This window comes from Fringilla coelebs (genome assembly GCF_963513975.1).
Source record: "Fringilla coelebs genome assembly, chromosome: 3".
In the NCBI taxonomy this organism is placed as follows: Eukaryota; Metazoa; Chordata; class Aves; order Passeriformes; family Fringillidae; genus Fringilla; species Fringilla coelebs.
This window is the reverse complement of record NC_140030.1, coordinates 24,242,129-24,255,149: the sequence shown is the minus strand read 5'-3', so window position 1 is coordinate 24,255,149 and position 13,021 is coordinate 24,242,129. Positions and strand designations below refer to the sequence as shown.

The 13,021-nt window shown below is 40.3% G+C and overlaps 1 protein-coding gene across 5 annotated transcripts in view; it reads left to right on the top strand.

Annotated features, from left to right (window-relative positions):
* ELOVL5 (ELOVL fatty acid elongase 5) overlaps nucleotides 1-7,645 on the top strand; it is a 39,421-nt gene extending 31,776 nt beyond the window's left edge. For 4 of the 5 annotated variants that reach the window (XM_084202933.1, XM_084202935.1, XM_084202934.1 and 1 more), the window contains 4 exons: nucleotides 512-683; nucleotides 2,212-2,336; nucleotides 4,174-4,308; nucleotides 5,770-7,645. In XM_084202933.1, coding sequence (XP_084059059.1) covers nucleotides 512-683; nucleotides 2,212-2,336; nucleotides 4,174-4,308; nucleotides 5,770-5,901 — 564 coding nt within the window. In that variant the 3' untranslated portion in view covers nucleotides 5,902-7,645. The remainder of the gene's footprint in view (nucleotides 1-511; nucleotides 684-2,211; nucleotides 2,337-4,173; nucleotides 4,309-5,769) is intronic. The other variant, XM_084202936.1, reaches the window with a different exon arrangement.
* Nucleotides 7,646-13,021: the final 5,376 nt, after the last annotated feature.

Here is a 13,021-nt window from a genome sequence, read left to right as displayed (position 1 = left end):
TAGATAATGCACTGTCAGACATAATAGCTAATCTACGATATATTAATGGTTGGTATTTTTGTGAGTAATTATGTGCAAATTTTCAAAAGTCCCCAGATCAAAAAATGAGGACTTGGTGTTCAGACTATATCCAGCCACTCTGTGTTGAGACTACCCTTCTCTTTCTGAGATGTGGTGATGATTTCCTCTGGTCACACTTCTGACCTCTCCTTTACAGAGAGCACTGCAGCACCAGCTCTAGTTAAGTATTTTCTTATTTCTCCCAGGACAACCCAGGTGCACAGCAGTAGCCTCCTGAAGCAGTCTTTGTCATCCTGTTTTCAGCTGTAGCTGTAAATTTGTACCTCGATCTCCTATGGAGAAACCTGAGGCAGAAGTATTACAGAAGATCCCAGCAGTGTCTTCAGTCCTAGTAGTGCAGGACAGAATCTGGATTTTAATCACTTAGAAAACATAAGAGCTGAAAACCCCACAGTGTGCAATGCTTCTAAAACTTGTTTCCTCCTTCCAGATCATACGTGTCCTCTGGTGGTACTATTTCTCCAAACTGATTGAATTCATGGATACCTTCTTTTTCATTTTGAGGAAAAATAATCATCAGATCACTGTTCTGCATGTCTACCACCATGCAACAATGCTGAACATCTGGTGGTTTGTTATGAACTGGGTGCCTTGTGGTCACTGTAAGTACTGGGTTATGGTGGGGGAGCATCTGCATCAGGGGCTTTGTTTTGGTGGTCTTTTGATCAAACCAACATCTCTGGTACCTTGAGCTGTAGGATTTGTTCTGTACCATATTAAGCTGCTTTGCTGAATTGCAGCTATTGTAGATGGTTGCAGGAATTAAGCTGCCAGCACAGCCTCTAGGAAAGGAATGTCTGTGTAGATTGAAGAATTTGTGTGGCAGTGTGACATTTATCAGGTGCATTAGCCCAGGTCAGATACCCATCAGCCTTGCCTTCTCTATTTTTGCTGTAGTTACAGACCCTCTGATGAAACAGTACTCTTTTTCAAGTTAAGCCAAAAGCTTGTTTCAGGTGTAAAACAGCTAAAAGAGACTCTAGTCCTTGTATCTGTAAAATTCACTTGAGATATGACTTTCTTAATTTAATCTCATTATACCAGTGGCCATAACAAATTATTTCAATTAAAATCTTGTCCCCTGAGTACTAATGAACGTGAGCATATGAATCTGAAGTGGAAAATTTCCATGTCTCTCTTGTCTAAATCCTGCTAACTTTTGGCAATCTGACTTCAGTTCTTCTATTGCATTTAGCTGGCATCTGGTTTCACAACTGCATTATCACAGCTTAGCTGTGGTTAGGATGTGCAGCTTATAGATACTGGCTTTGTTGAACACTCCATTCAAGAGAAACCTTTTCAGATCCGATGGATGTGAGCCACTGGCAATGCAGACTAGAGGCTGCATTCCTTAGGAGTCTGGTCTCTGAGCCAAGCAGCATAGAAACTTGTATTTGTTTTGTGTTGTCAGCACAACAGTGAGTAATACTGAACTTATAAAAAGTCTGCATCTGGAAACACATTCTCCTGCAAGGAAGTCAGTCCTTGTTCATACAGCAATCAAAACTGTGTGTATGTAGAATCTATTCTGTGCTCATGTGGTCTTGAAACACTTTTGTACTATTTCTAGTCATGTGTTTTTCTTCTTCCAAGCTTTATATTCTGTTATGTAATCACAGCTTGAAGCAGTTTGGTGTTAAGCTAGAAGTTTCTTTAATGACTAAAGGTGGTATAAACAAGGACAAATAAAATAGCAAACTTGCAGTTTCTCAAGGTATCTGAAGCTTTTTTGGTTTAAATGACAAAATTGGCTCCTGCCTGGAAGGAAGTGAAATTAGCCTAAAAGTAGTTGGGTGAAGCTATTGATTGTTTGGTATGTGAGCATTCCTCCTTTTTTTTTAGTTTCCTCAGTTCCCTTGAGAAACCATAATGTAGATGTAAAAAGAGTAACTTGAGGAAACAAAACCAGAAGGCTGGTGCAAAGCACAGAGTTGCAGAGCAGCTCAGCTACTCCATTGGGTAGACAGAATAAAAAACAGGGTAGAAAAAGAACCCTCTTGCTTTTCTTCTAAGAGAAATAATATTTTAAATAGTAACATTTTGAACTTGTTATTTTTGTAGGTTCCATGAAACAGCATGTTCCTTCCTGGTAATGCAGTGTACTTTCTTTTTCCCTTGCCCTTTATTTAGCTTACTTTGGTGCCACACTGAACAGCTTTATCCATGTCCTCATGTACTCCTACTACGGATTGTCTGCTGTTCCAGCAATGCGTCCTTATCTGTGGTGGAAGAAGTACATCACTCAGGGGCAGCTGGTGAGTGGCTTGCTCTTCAGTGCTTCAGCAGGCTCTTGTATTTGTGATGAGGTCCTCTTGTCTATACCAAGTCAGGAAATTTTGGCAGAGGATATAAGAAGAGAGAATGAGAGCTAGTACCTCTCTAGAGTGCCTACATCACCTTACAAATGCAGCTTCTGCACATCTGTTGGCTCTGTTTTCAAGACGATGGGGGACTGGGGATGTACATGAATCAATGCTGAGGTCTGTGGGATCTTTCTCCCCCATACCATGTTGTGTGGTTAGATGCATTTGGGAGTTGCAGTGCTGAGATTTCTGGGACTCAGTAGCCAGGGAGGAGGCTTTTCTTACAAGCCCTCTTGAGCTAGTCTGCTCTTCCCTGTGCTTGGTTGGTCAGGCTGGGACAGACCAGAAACCAAGTGCAATGCCATCCACAGCTAACAAGGGCCATTCTAGTCCTGAGGGACAATGCCTTTTCTGTCCTACTTTTGCATTCAGTTGCAAATGGTTTATTAAAAACTATTCAATATTTCTGCTCTCTTTCTGCACTTTAAATGGGCAGATTTTTCTCTTGTAATTCTGTGTTGGACTCCTTGTATCCATTTGCATTGTCTCTAGTGTGTGTGGTGATTAAGCCTGACCACTGTGTGCTGGAGGTGGTAAGAGCAGTGAAATTAAGTAATACAGCACATGCTGTAGTGATACTGCACGAGAACCAGCTTTCAATGTGTACAACATGTCAGAACACCACAAGGAAGTGTGCATGAGTGTTCTCTCTTCCCCGTGTTATAGAGGGAGAAACTGAAACCTAGAGATAAATTGTTTTGTTATATTCTTGCCCCCCTCCCCCCCACCCCACCCTTCTAAGAGCTGTGAATAGTTTTAATAACATTTGCTGGTGATGATTAATAATATTTACTGCCAGCAATTCACAGTGTTGATTCTCAACATGGTTTTTTTTAGCACTGTTCTTCCTGAAGGATGGCTAAGTATTGTAGTTAAGAGCTCATTATTTTCATGGGAGGCATGGGGGGGTTGCTTTGGTTTGAGGTTTGCTTCTGGTTTTTTTCCAGATTTAGGATCTGTTCTTCATCCTGGTTGTTCAAGTGCTACAGAGTGCAGTGTCTTGGTGCTTCAGTTGCTCCCCTGGCTATTGTCATAGCTGCTTTCACTTCCTTGCTTGCTCTGCATACATAGCTGTTAGGGCAGCAAAATAGCAGAGCAGAACTGTCTTTCCCTTTTTAAATAAACATTCCCTAATCTGGTAGCCTTTATGTGAGGATGAGTTTTGCCTAAGGCCCTCAGCATCACATAAGCCCAAACTCTGTTTTTCCAAAAGAGATAATTAAAGATAATTGAACCCTTGTCCTCCTCCCTGGCTCCCCAGCTTCCTTGCAGCCTTTACCCCAAACATTCTTCCACTGGAGCCATATGTCAAACAGTTCCTGTCTGTGGGAAGGGATTGCAGGGGTCTGTATGTAGACCAAGTGACCCCAGGTCTTTTGCAGCTGAAGCAGTGAGATGCAGATCTACTCCATTAGGATGGTAAAGTCAAATCCCACTGAACTCTCACTAGGAAGAAGGTGGTCTTTCTTTCTTGGACACTTATAAATCAGTTCTACGTAGGTTACTCTAATGTTCTAAAATAGAAAAATACAAATAAACACACTTAACAGGATACCACAATCTGAACATTTGCTAACTCAGGTTTACAGAGAAAACACTTGCCAAACACACAATATTACATACTCTTTACTTGTTTTGGAAATAACTGTTGAGGTTTTGGTCACTCGTAGTTTTTTTCCTCCTTCCATTAATGTGCTCCATTTGTCTTATTTTTGTTTTCTCTCCCCAGATTCAGTTTGTCTTGACAATCTTCCAGACCAGCTGTGGTGTTGTTTGGCCGTGTGCATTTCCTCAGGGGTGGCTGTATTTTCAGATTTCTTACATGATTTCTTTGATTATCCTCTTCACAAATTTCTATATTCAGGTAAAAGTAATATTCATCAACTCTTTCTAGCATTCTGCTGTCTGTATCTCACTGGAAAACTGTGACAGAAAGATATGCTGGAAATGTCCTTTTGCTATCCTTCACTAACATACATATGTTCTTAAAGTATAGGCTTGTTGATCCACCCCCTGCTTTCAAATCTTCTGAATGCCTAATAATTTCAGTAAGCCAGTTATACAAAAAAAAATGGCTTATTGCAGTTTTAACTGCAGGTAAGGGAGAGGAGGAGCTTTATGTAAGACAAAGCTTTCCAGTCTGAAATAAACCAACAGCATGTGAACCTGTGTGAAGCACCCGAAGGAATTGTTCATTTCTGCTTTTACAAGGGGAAATGCTTGGTTTTTATCCAGGGAAACTTCCTAAACTCACAACATGCAGAAATATGGATTTTGTTCACTTCTACAGGCACTTTTTTGTATTTTCATATGGGAAATAAGTGGGTTTAGTTGTGTTTCTACAAATCTGATTTCATGTTTGAACAGATCCAGACTTGGTATGTGTTATTCTGAGTGGTTCATAATTGGGCTCTGTACAAAGATGTACAACTACTGTCTACAGAAAATCATGTACTACTGGCTGCAGAAAATCAAACCAACAGCCTGCTGCCCCCAAACAAGCATCCTCTGTTATATGTTTCAAATGTCATTTGAGAGATTGAGCATTTTGGTTCCTGTGAGAATGATTCATGGGGGGAAACACAGCAGGCTTCCCTGTGTGTTCTTCTGGAACTTCTTAAAATCAGTCCCATGATTTCTATCCTTTGCTGCATATGAACATGCTAATTAACCATTATAGTATATTCCAGATATCACTTGATTTTCTTTGTCAATTTGGCTCATATTTTAGCTTTTAATTGTTTAAATTCCTTTCACACAGAAATTTGGGGAAATCTGCTTTTGTCAAGCAGCTGAGCCCCTTTGAAAAAAATATGTATATTTTACTGTCTCTAATTTTTTAAACAGTCTCCCCAATGCTGTTAGTTTTTGATTCTTGTCTTAGCCAATGGAAATTCCCATCACATTTCTATCTCTGAATTTCCCTCACTTTTATTGTTTACCTACTTCTTGTTCTGGCTTTGTTCAAGGTAGTCACCTGCAGTGACAAACCTCTTTCCTCACATATCATTTTGAGTATATTTTTGTCCCATAGTCTGCTCATAAAATTGCTTCCCTTGTTTCTGATTTACTATTATTATAACACTGCCATCATACTGCCAAGCCTTTTTCTTTTCAAGTGAACTACTCCTCTCACTATGATGAATGAAAGGCATAGTGTACTCTCATAGACAAAAAGTGGTTGAGCTTGTTAGACTCTTACCACCGGCACAAGGTCTTTAAAAGTGATGAATGCAAGTTTACTTTTGTGTTTCTAAAATTACTGTGAAGAAGTGGTTATTTATATCTAATTAAGCAAAACCATGTATCTTTCCATGTATTTTAGACTTACAACAAGAAGGCATCCTCGAGGAGGAAAGAGTATCAGAATGGCTCGACGGCCATTGCGAACGGGTACACAAACAGCTTTTCTTCCCTTGAGAACAATGTGAAACAAAGGAAACAAAGGAAGGATTGAAGACCAAACTGAAAAACCATTTTGATAACCCCAACAACAAAATCATCTGATTGTAAGCACAATGAGAGTTGTGCACTAATACTCTAATGGCTACTGTAACTATTCCTGCCTAGAATAGTGTGATTTATGTAGGACTTAACCAGTGCAAGCACCCTAGAAACTGTATACAGAACATAAAAGTAGGTTAAAGTTTAAAAATAATTCTGGGCTGTCACTGACCCTGCTATAGACTATGGAAGGGAGTATTATCATATTATCCGACACTGCTGTTGCCTTACTAGTCAATATGATAGGTGCTGAATTATGATTCACAATTTGAAAACACTGTAATCTAAACCTCCATTTTTTTAACTATAGATCATGCATGTGATTGTAGAGGTAATTTGTATGATGCTGGTTTCAGTAGATAAACACACATGCCTTAAATTAAAAAGCAGGGCCCAAAGCTTATTACTGGTTTAAAAATTAGGGTATGTTTCAACTTTTCAGTTGATTGACTTTTTATCAAAAAGTCACTTAGAAGAATCCATTGATCATTTTACTGTTCTGTATGTGATACACGATGCTACGTATCTCTTACTCGATACAGTGAGATTGGAAATGGCGCATTTAGTTTTGTATATTTGGCTTTAATTGACTCAACAGTTACAAAACAGATGGAAAAGTTATTTTACCTTTTTAATAGATCTTATTTTTTTATTTGAAGTACATCACTAACATAAAAGTAATTGGCGCTTACACAGTCGAGTAAGATTTAAATGTTGTCTCTAAAGTTTAGAGCATATACAGGGTGGACCCATCTATTCTTGTTACTTTTTTTCTTTTTTTTCTTTCTTATTTCTTAGAATTCTTAAATGCTAAATGAAGAGTGGTTTTTAATATGAAACTGGCAGTTTCAAGTGTTATTACCATAGCCATATCCATTTTTTAGGAGCTACTGTTAAAGTCTGTGACATATCCAAAAGTATATTTAAAAGTGGAGCCAGAAAGATGCTTTGCTGATGGAATTTCTGTATGTAAGTTGGTATCTGAACTGTTCTTCATGTAGCATACATTCACTTTCAAAATGTGCCTAACACAAAGATTTTTTTCCCTGATTAAGCAAGTTTAAACAGTTGAAGTCATTGCTAATGTTTTTTAAATGTTACTGAAATGTGCTGGAAATGTCTGTTTCTGTAATGTGAGTTGTGTATATCACTGGTAATGTTTTGGCTTGTTATCTAAGGATTTGGTTTGAGTGCTGGTTAAAGTTACTCCTTCTTGTAAAATGCTGTCTTGCACATATGAGGAGTCAGTTGCAGAGCCAGTATTCTGGTATCTTCCATGGTGGAGTCCATTAAGCTCTGAAAAATTGAATTGTGCAAGACATTCTACTGGTCATTGCTCAAGTTTAACTATTTGGTTTTTTGATATTTATATAAATGCCAGTTTTAACACATTTAATTGTTTTTAAATCTTTTTTAAATTTTTTGCACATCTCTTAAGGAATTAATAAGTTCTCTTACTAGCCTTGTGGGTTTTCATTCCTTGTTTTGAAGGAGACAGTGTCTGTTATGTTTACATTATCAAAGCTTTTGCGTGTGTCTTCATTTCTAGGTACTGGTTTGCAGAGTCTTTACATAGCTCAGTACAGCAGCTATAATGTTCACAATAGGCTGTCTAAATGTGCTAGAAATAAACTCTTGGCTCATCTGAATATACTTCATTGTTAATGTTTGACATGGTTTAATCATTAAAACACTTTTGATGATCTCTGCCTGAATTCTGTGGGTCTGTACAGAGTCAATGCATTGCCCCATCCTTTGTCAGGCCAAGGGGAAGCCACCATGATGGAAGAACAGCTGCAGCTATTCAGGGACATTTAGTGTACCAGAGATTTGGTAACACAATCTTTACCTTTGGCAGTTACTAAACACTATTCCCTTGCCTGGCTGTAGAAATATTGGTCCGTGTGATGGATTTAACTCCCGCTGGGATTACTGACTCACTGAATGCAGAGCAGCCTCAATAGCTTGAGATGATGAATGCCAGGAGCAAAGCTTAATGTGACTGAGAGGAGCTTCCTGCCTCAGCTGTCCTGTCTGTAGAATGGGGATAATACCTCTCTCCAGAATGGGAGCATTTTTGCAATTTCTTTTTAGCTCCCCTTGCCTGTAGGTGATCATTTTAGAACCCTCTCTGATTTCAGTGTTTAACACTGCAACAACCCCAGATAGGCTGGTGATGGACTTGGTAAAAGAGAGCTACTTACAGCTGACTGTCTTTTCCCTTGCAGGCTCCTCAAACAAAAAACATGGACAAGGGAAGTGGGTTTACACTTTGTGTGAAAGGCTCAGAGGTTTCATGCTCTGCTGGTCTCCTCTGGGAGGGTTGTCTGAGTGCCTGAGGTAGTTGCTAAGACAGTTTCCTCTCCTTCACATGCCAATTCAACTATGAAATTGTGTGTGTTTCTAAGCAAGGCTCAGTAAGATGCAGTTCTTTGGCCGTTAGGCCAAATCTCCAGGAAGTACCTGGAAGGCAGAAGGCACAGCACCAACGTGGCCTCCCTGTGTGAGCCAGCAGAGATGGGGCTGCTGCACTGCAAACCTCTCCTTCGAGGTTAATGGCACATGGTGACAAAACCCACTGACTTTGTCCAAAACTGGCAGATGTGACCTTGGGAACATCAGCAGTGTCTACACCTGTGTGACAAAAACTGTGGCTCCTGGATACTCTTCTACAGTCTCAGCAGCAACTGAAAAGTGTCTGAGAGCTGGCTGGGTTAGATCAGACATCATCTTGCCATAACTGATGGACTCAAGCACCAGCCTTGGGTCTGCCCAGCTGGCTCAGCTTCCAGTGTATCATCTGACCTGGGGCATGTAACAGCCTTTGGGTTGCCTCAATTCACTGATCACACAAAGTTTTCCTAATAGCTGGGATTGATGCCTGGGACTATGAGAGAGTCCTCAGAAAGGACTTCTTGTGTTGTGAAGGCAGGAGAGTTAAAAAAAAGATGAACTGCCAACAGGATGGAGAGGTTTCATGTAAAGGTGGCTGAGGAGAATGACACAGTTCAGTTATTTGCGGAGAGAATGACCAAGCTACAAACCATTAGGTTAAGGTCTTGCACAGTTCATGAGCTGACCAAATCCCTCCCTGCACTCAGGCTCTACCGCCTCAGTGATGAAAAGTTAAACTTTTGTTCAGCTGTGAATGGGATAGGTAAGCTCAAGTGCCAGAAAGCAGCTTTTTTAGTGTGATCCTGCTGTTGACATTGAGCACTGCGTCCTGGATCTGGGATCACTGGGATCACTCAGGAACTGGGATTCTTAGGTTGGCAGGAAGAGGAAAAGCAGAGAACAATTATGGAAATCTTGGTGGTTGTGCATTTTACTTGGTTCAAGAGAGATACTAAGTGTTGGAGCTTATGATAGGACTTATAGCCCCAAAACTGGGGTAACAAAAGCTCCAAACCTCATAGAGAGCTATTCTGGGGGTTGCCTCTTGATATTTGATATTTGGTCGCTGTCTTGAGTTTAAGTTGATAAAATGTGTTTCTTGTATGAGACTGGAATGTATGTTTTTAAAACATATGCATTATTCAAAAAAAGAGATGTAAAAGATGAATGCTAAAGAGAAGTATAAATAAAATCAGAGGCCAAGTTATTTGTGCTGTGTGGGTTCTGCAGGGAATCCCTTTGAGGCTGTGTAGGGAATGATGAAATACAGGTAGAGATCTGTTAGAGAAATGCTGCTCCAAGTTGTATTGGTAGGATTAACTTACATCGTCACTGTCATCCTCTTGCAAAGAATTCCTGCACTAGCAAAAGTGATTAGTTGTGATCATCAGGATGTTTCACAAACTGACTTATAGAGCAAACTTTGATTCCATTTTCGATTTTTAATTAATTTACTTTAAATATACAGATATACAAAACAGGTCCATATGTTTCTCAGTTTCAGTGGAACGCATTTGTATGAGCAAGGGAACCTGGAGTTCCCAGGGCCTCCCATGACATGACAGTAGCAGAGGCATTTTGATTTAAGTCAAAGGTGTTAAAATAATGTCCAACAGAAAGTAGGGAAAAGAGCAACGAAGGTCTAGTTTAAAAAAAAAAAAATTAAAAAGTGCATTATGTTTAAAGGAGTCAAACCAGGATGTGGAGAAGGAGGAAGGAGACTTACATGTCTTGTGTCTCAATGATATATAGTGTAGATACTATATTTTCTATAGGAGGAATGTAAAAAGTCTCTGGTAGACTTGATAGTCTGCTTTCAGTATGATGACAGGTTTCAGAATAAATGTGAAGAATGAGTAAAAGGAAGTAAAAAGAAAAGGGGAGAAAATGTAACAGAGCTTTACTGGAAGTAATCACATCTGATTCACCCATATTGGTTTTTAACAAAAAAAAATACTGTGTAGACAAAGAAAATATATCTTCCATCCCTCTGGAATAGGTAGTATTTTTAATCTTGGAAATTATTATGTAAACTAGAGGGTGTGGTGACCAGCAACAGGATCCATGGATAAGCAAGGTCAAACTGATGAGCAGATGCTTTGTCTCAATGCTTTCAGCCAGAATGGAGCACATTAATAATGTTTTAGGAGAAACCCTGGTATAAAAACCAGGACTATTTGCAACTGTGTTTGGAGATGATAACATCAGAAAGTACTGTCAGTGCCAGGAAAGATTACATCTCCTACAGCAACTACCTTGATGGCTGGAGTAAAAAAAGGAATTACTGTAAATCCCCCTTAGGCACCAGTAACAGAATTTCAGCTGTTTCCATGGAAGTTCCAATTGGACATGACTGAAGAGAAGGAAGATATCTTTAAAATCATCTCTTCAACAACTTAAAGCTGCAACTGTGAAAAAAGAAAAAAAAGAGGGGAGGAATCTCTTATTTGCTAATTGGTCCATTTTTAGTAGGAGGAATGTGGGAGGATGAGGCTCTAGCAGGACTTCCTTTTGATGAATACATCAGCTCTCAAGAAAACTGATTTTAAAAGATCTGCTGTACAGAAGAGTTACTGGGATGGGCAAAGAAATGGAGAAGTTCTGCAAAACAGATGTTAACAAGAACAGTGTTGAGAAGGCGTGTAACCTCAGCCAGCACAGGCATCACATCAGTAGATTCCAGTTTTTGTGAAGGAAAATGAGCTATTTTAAGTGTATGACACAAATCAAGTGGGTATAAGCTACCTAGGAGTCTTCCTAGGCTAGAAATAGGGAGAGTGCTTTTTTAAGTGGAATATGGTTCTGGACCATTTTTCCCATAAGAATAGTGTGGAGGTCTGGGGGATTGCTTGAAGATGGGTCACTGACCACTTCTAAAGCTGGTAAAACCAGGGATGGGACCCCCTGGTGTGCTGCTCTGCATTCTGGCAAAAAGCAGCTGTTGGTGGCTCTGTGAAAGTATAGCTAAGAAAGGGCAAAACACCGAGAGGAGTGATGACAAAAGTGTGAGAAACAGCCCTGCAGACACCAAGGTGGGAGAGGAAGGAGGAGGAGGTGTTGCTGGAGCAAATTCCCCTGCAGCCTGTGGAGAAGCCTATGGCAAAGCAGATACCCACAGTGCAGCCCATGGGAGGCCACGTGGTGGAGCAGGTGGACATTCCCTGAAGGAACTGCAGCCTGTGGAGAGCCCATGCTGCAAGTTTTTCCTCAAGGACTTCACACTGGAACATGAGTAGCAAGGAGGAGAGAGGAGCTGCTATGGACTCAACAGAACCACCCCCACAGCACCTGGAGCATGGAGGAGGTAGAGGAGGTGGGGGATGAAGGAGTGAAACAGCCTTGGAAGAAGGGGGTAAGGAGTGTTTCAGTTTTTGTCTTTGTGCCTCACATTCAACTCTATTTTAATTGGAAAGAAATTAAATTATTTTTCCCAGAATCCATTTGGGCCATGACAATTATTGCTGAGTAACCTTCCTGTCTTTATCTCAAACCTCAATCATTTCATCTTATTTCCACCCCCAATCCTGTTGAGGAGGGGGAGAGAGCAGCTGGGCGGGTGTCTGGCAGGTGGCCAAGGTCACCCCACGCCACATGGACACTTTGTTCTCTTACAAATCAGCAGCCAGGCAGAAGGCAGCTTCCTTGATCAGAAGGAAGATCTGCCAAAGGCCACGAGGTACCAGGCACCAGAAAACCTGAAGGCCATCATAGTACAGCTGGCAGTCTTGTAGTCTGGGAAAATATGCTCCTTGGAGTGAACCAACTGCTTTGGTTTTGGGGTTTTTTTGGGTTTGTTTTTTTTTTTTTTTTTTGTGTGTATGTGTGTTTGTTTGTTTTGTGGGTGTTTTTGTTTGTTTTGGTTTAAAAAAAAAATTCTTGTTTTTTCCAGATCTAACACATGTTAAAACAACACATTTTCCAGGAGTCTGTCCCATAATTCTTGGAAAATTTTTAAAGGCAGTGTAGGAACCTCCTGTGTGCTAATGGAAGGTACTGCAGTGGCACAGCGTGTGAAGGAAGCCCGTGTTCAGAAGGTCCTGAATTCCCTCATGAGAGGAGTTGCCTCACACCCTTCAAAGGCAGCTGGAGCTCCAGCTCAAACAGGGATGGTCCAGCCATGTGACAAAAAGAAATGCAAAACCATACCCATTGTCACATTTCATTTGGAAGCAGGTGAGACTTCAAGTGAACTGGATGTTCACTTGTTGACATAAAAATGCAGTCCCACAGAGTTGTTTACCCCTGTGCATTTGCTGCTCCTGCACTGGTGTAATGGGGAGTGTACAACCCCTGGGGCACAATTGCACTTTTACTGCCTGAGACTTGCCTAAGTGGATATTCACAGCATTTCCACCAGGATTAGCCAGCACCAGAGGTAATTTTATGTAGTGATAAACTACTTGGTAAAAATACTCACAGTGAAATGAAGTGAATTTTTTTTTCCACACATACAGAAGCAAGGTATTGTAGTATTTGTGTAATTGATTAGACATATGGTGTCTCATCCCATTTAGCAAGCAGGAAGCTTGTCTTTATCAGCTGTTCTGTCTGCTGCTGGAGGCCAAATGTTTACTAAATGCTAATTCAATTTTACCAGCTGTTGTAGGAAATCAGAATCTCAACTCACCTACCAGAAATCAGAGCTTTGTGAAAATAAAATTTAAAAAAAAATCTGTAGT